Genomic DNA, 8,895 nt, shown 5'->3' on the forward strand with positions numbered 1-8,895 from the left:
GTCTTGTAAAAAAAGCCAGTTTCCATTTCCTTGTTATTTAAAGCAATTGGATCTTGTGGCATACACACGTTCACATGCGCGATACACTGTTACATCTACTCGTTGATTCTCTATATATAAATATAATGGCAACTCGCGTTTGTATTTAACCGAAAAAGAGAGATCACGTTTTAACACTATTTACTATTGATCCCAAATGAATACAACAGAGTATACGGGTAGACGCTGGATTGTTCGAGATTGCCATGCAAATGTTACAATGTGGGGTTCAGCGGTGCTTGGAGAAGCAAGATCACGTTTGGAAGCAGAAGCTAAAGCCTAATAATCAGCAATGCGAAATGTATGGATAGCGGGTTTTACTAATGTTTTATTTGAAGGGGATTTCAGAGGGTTTACTCCAAGCCATCAATGGCAATAGATCAGATATTTCAATCCATAACCTAATACAATGTGAAAGACTTCCGTCGTCGCAATTTCCGTTTGTTAAACGCCAAGCCAATCAAGCTGCTCACCTGTTGGCTCGGACAGGACCTCAAAATAATATTTTCCAAAATTGTAAATTTCACCCTCTTGTTTGGTTAATCAATACTTTGTATTCAGACATTTTATTATCGCTCTAATAAAATTAAATTCGCTGTAAATAAAAAAAAGAATACAACAGAGTATACGTACTGACATATGTTACAAAAATGTGAATTGGCATAACAAGGGTGGAAAGTAGCAAAGTAGACAAATTTATACTCCCTCTGTTATGAAAATATAAATGTTTTAGAAAAATATTTATCTCATTGACCAAAATATATATATTTAAAATATACCTTTTAATAAAAAAATATGTGTAATAATGGTAAATTACAAAAAAAAAAGTGTTTATTGAATTTATACTGGCTAAAGTCACGAGAAATAGTTATTAACAAATAATAATGTATTTACATTCAAAATTTAATATGTTTTTTTAATAATGGGAAAACTTTAAAATTTAATTTTTTTTTTTTGAAAAGGAGGGAGAGTATGTAGTATATTATTTGTCACTATTATGTTATTTGCCTAACTTAATTCCAAATGTATTTCACGAGGATTACTTTGTGTCTGGTTCTCATTAATGAAAGTATCTCAGATGTTTAGAAAGAAACGGGAAAACCAAATAAAAGATTAAATGTTAATGAGATTCTTATTTTATTTGGTATTGAAAAACAACAATTTTGTTATGAAAGAATTGTACGTTTGTAACTTTGTATGTTATAACTTGCTATAAAAGTGATAATGAAACGAACAACTATTGTTGTGAAGGAAATTGTCATTTCAATTATCACGAAACGGATCACAACAAATAGAATTATTAGCTGTAACTTTATTACTTCAGATTATGACACACCACAATACAGAATGAGCATTTCTTGATATTCGTAAATAAATTGATTGTAAATCAGAAAAATCTTTATATGAGCAGTTTAAACTGCTCATATAAAGATTTTTCTGACCCACATTTTATTTGGTTAAAATTCAAAATATTAGAAAACCCAACTAGACCATACTTAAAAATACTTTTCAATGATCGATATATTTTATTATAAAATCACAATGACAACCACATATCAATTAATTAGCTGTCCATTTTAAATCTGATTTAGTTTGGTAATTATTTTTGAAAATGAAAAGGATGAAACTCAAACCGAGAAGGAAAATAATGAATTTTGAATGAATCATTCATCAATTTTTAATACTTTAATATTAAAAATCAAAAGAATCAAAACGTATGTATTAGATTGTATATATGGAATGGCAACTGCATCTCTAATATTTAATAAAAATTTGTCAATTTTCTTTTAGATATGTCAAAATTTGGAAATTAAAACTAAGGAAATGCCAGTCTAGCAAAGGAATCTCCCCGGCACTGGATTAATTAATGTCTGTTCATATTTTAGTAGAAGTCAATATAGGAGTAATCTAGTTGGTTCAATATGGCACGGCGCAAGACCGCAAGCGAATAGCGACCATTATTATTCTATTTCATTTTTTCTTCTTATAATTGTTGGAGCAGATTATTTGACCCAAAGAAATTAATGGTAAGTCGGTCAGCATGCAGAGTGGCAACTAGTTTGACTAAACTATGAATTTTCTACGTTCCTGCGCATACATTTGCAAATCTCTTTGCCTATATATACCTCAACATATCTCATCACTTCTCTCACAACTCAACAATCTCTACATTCTTTTAGAAAAAAAAAGATTCATTCATTTATTTATTTTGCAAGAACAAAAGAAATAATTTAATTCTTTCATATTAGACAAATAACCCAGCTCCATTCGATTTAAAAGAACTCAAAGGATCTTCCAATCTGTATACTACTCTCCTATTATATATCAAAGTTATGTAAACGATTTTTTCATATCTTTTAACTCATAACTTTATGTATATTCCTGTGCAGATTTAAAAGGTTTCTGCCCAAAAGACGACTAAACAGCTTATAAATCTTTTATAAACAATGACGCAGTAAGTGATCAAACTTCAACACAGCCAATGAGGCTCTGCAAATAAGTTTATCTTTGGAAAAAACATTTTCTAATTATTCTTACATAATTTTTATAGAAAGAGGAACACTTTCTCGAAGAAAAACTCGTTCGGCCGTTCTGACTTTCCGGAGGGTTTCCTCTTTGGGACAGCCTCATCCGCTTACCAATATGAAGGAGCCATAAACGAAGCTCCTCGTGGAGAGAGTGTTTGGGACACATTTGTCCGCAAATATCCAGGTTTGTATACAAAACCAAAATATATTTTATTTTTTCTTATATAAGTTTATATATCTTGATAGTACTTTATTATGATATCGTGAAACTAACATAAAAATGAAACTTGTGCAGAAAGAAATTGCTATTCTAACGCTGACCAAGCAGTCGAGTTCTATAGCCATTACAAGGAAGACATCCAGAGAATGAAGGATATTAACATGGATGCTTTCAGATTCTCTATCTCTTGGCCTCGTATTTTGCCTCGTAAGTTCTTAACTCATATATATATATAAACATATTTCTTACTGAACATATTAACGAGTGAGTTTTCAAACAATTCAATAGAGATCTAATCCTTGTTTTTTTAAAATAGTTGGAAAGAAAAGCAAGGGAGTGAACCAAGAAGGAATCAATTTCTATAACGATCTCATCGATGAACTCCTAGCTAACGGTATTTAACTATTCTCTCATAAATTTAATATTCTCGTTTGAAATATTATAACGTGATTATACATATGTATGAACAGGAATCACACCTCTCGCTACATTATTTCATTGGGATACTCCTCAAGCTCTTGAAGATGAATACAATGGATTCCTAAGCGAACAAGCTGTGTAAGTGATTAAAAATGAATGTACATTACTTTCAAACTATATTTTTCAAATCAATGTTTCTAATATGCATAATAAAAACAACCATCTTGCAGTGATGATTTCAAAGATTTCGCGGCCTTATGCTTCGAAGAATTTGGCGACCGTGTGAAATTGTGGGTTACACTAAACGAGCCATGGGTCTACAGCATTGGTGGCTATGATACAGGAAGAAAAGCACCTGGACGTGCCTCCAAGTACATGAATGAAGCAGCGGTGGCTGGACAATCTGGCCTCGAGGTTTATACTGTTAGTCACAATCTACTTCTGGCTCACGCAGAAGCCGTTGAAGTCTTCAGAAACAACCCCAAAGTAAGGATCCAATACATTTGATTTCGTTCATAAAGCACTTTTAAGTCTTTGAATTTGATAAAACATATTTACTGAAAATATATATTGCTTTTGTTTGAACCCCAGTGTAAAGATGGCAAGATTGGTATTGCGCATTGTCCCGTGTGGTTTGAGCCTTATGACTCGAACTGCCCTGATGACAAAGAAGCATGTGAACGAGCCATGGAATTCATGTTCGGATGGTTAGTGTTTTTTTTCTTCAAATAACACACACACACGCGTTCTTGACATGAGAATATATACACCATACGTTCTTTGTTAATTTTCTAATAATATTTTTGGGATTTTGCTTTAATAAACAGGCATATGGATCCAACTGTGTACGGAGATTACCCTGAAGTGATGAAAAAATCCATCGGGAAAAGATTACCCTCATTTACCGCAGCTCAATCTAAGAAGCTAAGGGGATCTTTTGACTTCGTTGGAGTGAATTATTACAGTGCTTTCTACGTTAAAAGTATTCCTGAAGTGGACCATAATACTCCAAACTGGAGATCAGATGCACGCATCGAATGGAGAAGTAAGTATACGTTTTTTTACAAGACTTACTCATATTATTTGATCAAAAAAAAAAATTATATAGGGCTTTATTCATTTCCTGGCTCACAAGAAACTTAGGGTTTACTAGTTTCTTAAGGCTTTGTCTCACAAGTTTTATTTCTATTGGAACAGAACAAAACAAAGCAGGACAGACGTTGGGAGTAAGAGGTGGTTCAGAATGGGACTTTCTATACCCACAAGGGCTTCGAAAGTTTCTAAATTATGCGAAAAATAAATACGAAAGCCCTAAGTTCATGATCACTGAAAACGGTAATAACTTTATACTAAGCTCTACCAAGATTGTTTTACTCATTTATTTCGTGAAATATGGTTTACTAACTCTCTCTCCTTCCTTGTTAAAAATGTTCAGGACACTGTGATATGGATTATGAGAAAAAACCAAAGCTATCGAACTTGATGGATCTCCAAAGGACAGAGTACCACAAGAAACATCTCCAAAGCATACAACAAGCCATCCAGTAAGTGTTCATTTGACATTCAAGAAACTGTATTGTAACCCTATACTTAGCTTCTTACTGATGATAAATGTTTTGTTGTTTAGGGAGGATGGAGTTGAAGTTGAAGGATACTTTGCATGGTCCTTACTAGACAACTGTGAATGGAACGCCGGTTATGGAGTCCGATATGGCCTCTTCTACGTCGATTACAACAACGGGCTAAAACGTTTTCCGAAAATGTCTGCGATGTGGTTCAAAGAATTCTTGAAGAGAGAAGAAGAGATTGAAGAATCTGAGAAAGAAGAGTACTTGTTGAAGCCTGCAATGAAGAAGAAGAGATTCTTGCTAGCAACTGGTTCGGCCTCATGTTTCATTCCTAAGATGTCTGAATCATCTAAGGCTCTAGAACTATTTTTCTAGATTTATTTTAAATTTGTTGTGTCAAAAGCTTTGAAGCAAAGTAAGGTAGATTTTCAACAAAGAGGGCTAAGAGTTATTTGCGGCTATAAAGTTCGTTACTTTTGAAGTCTTCTTGGGTTACTATCATTTTGTGATTCAAATCAATTTAAATAATATAAAGGTTTAACCAAATAGTGCTTACCATGGCAAACGACGAAACATATATACGTATCTTTTTCTTTTCCGGCGAAAAATGTGCATCTTCGCTTAGCAAAAGAAAGAAAGTATATCTTCGCTTATAGATGTCGACAAAAGAAAAGAACACTTCTGTAGATAAGCAATTTCCTTAGAAAAGATGGGCTAAAGTTGAAAAGCAAAGATGGGCTAATTGATCTCTAATACTTTGTCAAACCAATTTTAAACTAGGCTTTATAGTATGATCTAATTTGGGCCTATATCCTCAGTGGCCTATTTCAATGTGTTTGCTTAGGTGTGGACATTTCGGCTTAAATTGGGATCGGTTTGATTGGTTTAGTCAAAAAAAAAAATTCAAACCAAAGTCAATCAAAATTAATTTGGTTTAGTTTATGTTTGGTTTGAGTTTGGTTTGATTTGTAATCACTTTGGTTTGATTTGTAATCACTTTGGTTTTTGTTTGTATTTGTTCAGTTCAGTGGAGTTGGTTTTTAGTATTTTTCTATGTTACGAAAATATATTTTATAAAGTATTTTTCATATTTAAACGTAAAGTAACACAGTAAAAATATAGAAGACGTAATCTAGTAATTCTATATTCTTATTTTTGAACTTAATATAAATATGATATGTACTTTTTAAGCTTTTATGATAGGTATGAGATTCATATTTTTTTTTAATTGTTAGTTGTGATTTTGCTATTCATTTAGATATAAAATGTATAAACTAGATTTGATTATTTAGGTTAGATAGTTAAAAACTTAAATATCTTAAAATTTTAATATTATTAGTATATTTAGTTAATATAGTTAAATAAACACTTTTCGGTTTGATTTACGAATCATTTGGTTGATAAAACCTTTACACAAATAGATGAGACTCATATACTTTGGTTTAGTTTGGATCGGTTTGGTTTCATCAAGATGAGTTTAGATCGTTTGGTTTGAGTTTTTTTTTCGTCCTTATTTTTGCCGATCAAAATGCAATTATTGAAATATATTTAAATAATTAATACTCACCATTGTATTTCAATATATAACTAGATTTTGACCCGCGCTTCGAAAGCGCGGGTTTTTCTTTGGATTGTAAACAAATATTATGAATTAGTATTTTAAAATTGTTATGCATTATTATGTTATAAAAGTTATATTATATCGAAGAAAAAATTTATTTAAAATTGTATAATTTATGAATTAGTTTATTTATGATTTTGTATATATACTCTTATGTAATTCTCTCTCTTAGATATGAACATTTTACCAGATCCGTGAAACCAAACTGAAACCGATCTGGAAATATTGGTGCTGTTTGGGTTTGGATCTAGGGCAAAGTACCTGAATTGTTTTGTGTATATTAAGTATATTCGAGTATTTTAGATATGTTTTCGGTATTGTGAATACTTTTTAAGTGTTGCGTTCAGGTTTTCGATTTTAGTTTCGGGTTTTGAGTAAAATTGTAATAAAAATATATATATATATAGGGTATTCGGAAATTTTTTTGGGTATTTTTCGGTTCTTCGGGTCAGATTTCATGTAAAATTTTGGATCTTTTCGGTATTTCAATATTTTGGGTACTTGTTTGGGTTTTTGGGTATGGGTTTCAGTATTTTTTTTGGGTTTTCAGGTACTTCGAGTATTTCCTCAATACCCAAACTAATTCGGACCTGTTACGTACCTAAAAATTACATGTATTTTATAGATATTTGAATTATAGATTCAAACCGCTCAGGACCTGAAAAGAACCAATCCAAACCTAAACAAAAAAAATAAATACCTAGTTATGTCCAAATATTTAGGACCCGAAATGAACCTGACCTGCTGACTGAGATCAGACCTACACTCTCTGATTGTATTTTGTTTTTGACCTTACACTCTCTGATTGTATTTTATATGCATTTTATAAGAGTTACATTTTTTGAGTTAATTATCTTTAAGATGTACTTAAAATATTTTTGGCTAATTTAATAGTATAAATTTTAAAGTTTTTAATAGTTTTAAAACTTATTTTAAATAACAAATTTTATGATAAATACTTTGTATAAAAAATAATTTAAAGTAAAATATATAATTTTTAACATATGGTTTACTTTATTAATTTGATTTTGTATATTTTGGAATATATAATATATGATGACATGGTATAGTATGATATATGATATATGTTAATTTTTAAATGAGTTATGAAATCTGTTAAAGTTGATAAAGTTATTGAATTTAAATAGTATATCTGCGGTATATTATTTTTTGGTTAAAATATTTTGTAACAATGTCGCTATATCTTGGTTTTTAAAATAGGATAAAAGTATAAGAATATTTAATTTTTGATTTGTTTCAAATTTAGATACTTTTCGAAGTAAGATATATCTTAGCAAATATATGAATTAGCTTTTTTCATAATTTAAAACAGAAGTATTGAAAGGATAGCGTGTATTGTTACATAGTTGGTGGATCAAACGACTTATATAATTTATTTATATTGGGTGAAATGAGTCATTTATTAATTATGAGACTAATGAGACATGTTTAAAGAATAATATAATAAAGTATATGTGGTATATTATTTTTGTGTAGCAAATGGTACGGTCATCTAATAAAGGATAGTATATATATCGTATAACTTTGTTCTTGTACAAAATAATGTGGTCTAATAAATAAATATATTATTAAATTTTTGTTAGAGAAATTTTTGGTTACTTATTGTTAATTAAATATTATGGTAATACCAAAATATTGTTAGTCAAGGAAATAGTTCAAACAACCTTTTTAAGTAGATTTATTAAAACTCCTTCCCTTTTAATAGTATTGATGTTTAAAAATTTCTACGCACAATTAAAGTCATTATTTTTTCTAAACTAGACATCACTGATACATACCTTACCATAGTTTAAGCAAATACTAAAATAATGTTTGCAATGCAACTTGCTAAAAACAAAAGCTAAATATTCTTGCATTGTTGATTACAAAAATCATCTAAATTAATAAATAGTATAATACAGGAACACACAAATAATAAAATACACCGAAAATCTTTAGTTTTCCTTATTAGTATATCACATTAGCATTCAACTTCAAAACTGGATAAGCATGGGGTATTTGATCAATGATTCGAGAAGATTTCCAAAAAAAAAAAAATTGACAAAAGAAGATTTCAAAATTTTCAAATATAATTTGTAAAGTTCAGTTATATTTATATCCACACGTTGAGTTTTACCAGTATTTTTACGTTGACCAAAATAATGGTGTCCACCCACTTCACGCAACAGAAACCCTTGTACAAAGCAAATTTATATACGGGATTAACATTTTTCAAATTATGAGAATCAAAGCACAGAAAATTCAAGAACAATGCACCAATGTATTAAATTTTCTAGAAATACCTGAAATTGTTAACCTCTATTCGTTTGAAAAATTATCATCGTTATCCCTTATCACAAGCTTATTCTCTAAAGGCGTTCTTAGCAATAAATGTCTTCACTGTTCTCACGTCTTAGCTTTGCAATAATTTTCTGTCTGTCATGACTCAGATTTTGATTAGTTTAAGATTTCGTAGGATAAGGTTTCTTCAACAACTGG

General features: G+C 30.3%; 1 protein-coding gene across 1 annotated transcript; it reads left to right on the plus strand.

Moving 5' to 3' along the window:
* The first annotated feature begins 2,181 nt into the window (after positions 1 to 2,181).
* Positions 2,182 to 5,321, plus strand: LOC106368408 (beta-glucosidase 27). Its single transcript, XM_013808365.3, has 12 exons — positions 2,182 to 2,341; positions 2,430 to 2,494; positions 2,591 to 2,751; positions 2,863 to 2,994; positions 3,104 to 3,181; positions 3,258 to 3,345; positions 3,438 to 3,693; positions 3,799 to 3,914; positions 4,035 to 4,252; positions 4,405 to 4,542; positions 4,643 to 4,751; positions 4,835 to 5,321. The coding sequence occupies exons 2-12, from the start codon at positions 2,487 to 2,489 to the stop codon at positions 5,148 to 5,150; spliced, it is 1,620 nt and encodes a 539-aa protein (XP_013663819.1). The 5' UTR covers positions 2,182 to 2,341; positions 2,430 to 2,486; the 3' UTR covers positions 5,151 to 5,321.
* The last annotated feature ends 3,574 nt before the right edge of the window (positions 5,322 to 8,895 follow it).

Source organism: Brassica napus, chromosome A9 (genome assembly GCF_020379485.1).
Source record: "Brassica napus cultivar Da-Ae chromosome A9, Da-Ae, whole genome shotgun sequence".
Lineage (NCBI taxonomy): Eukaryota > Viridiplantae > Streptophyta > Magnoliopsida > Brassicales > Brassicaceae > Brassica > Brassica napus.

Coding starts and splice junctions, on each gene's coding strand:
- LOC106368408 (XM_013808365.3), top strand. Junction 3,346..3,437: donor TTCCTAAGCGAACAAGCTGT/GTAAGTGATTAA, acceptor ACCATCTTGCAG/TGATGATTTCAAAGATTTCG. Junction 3,694..3,798: donor TCTTCAGAAACAACCCCAAA/GTAAGGATCCAA, acceptor TTTGAACCCCAG/TGTAAAGATGGCAAGATTGG.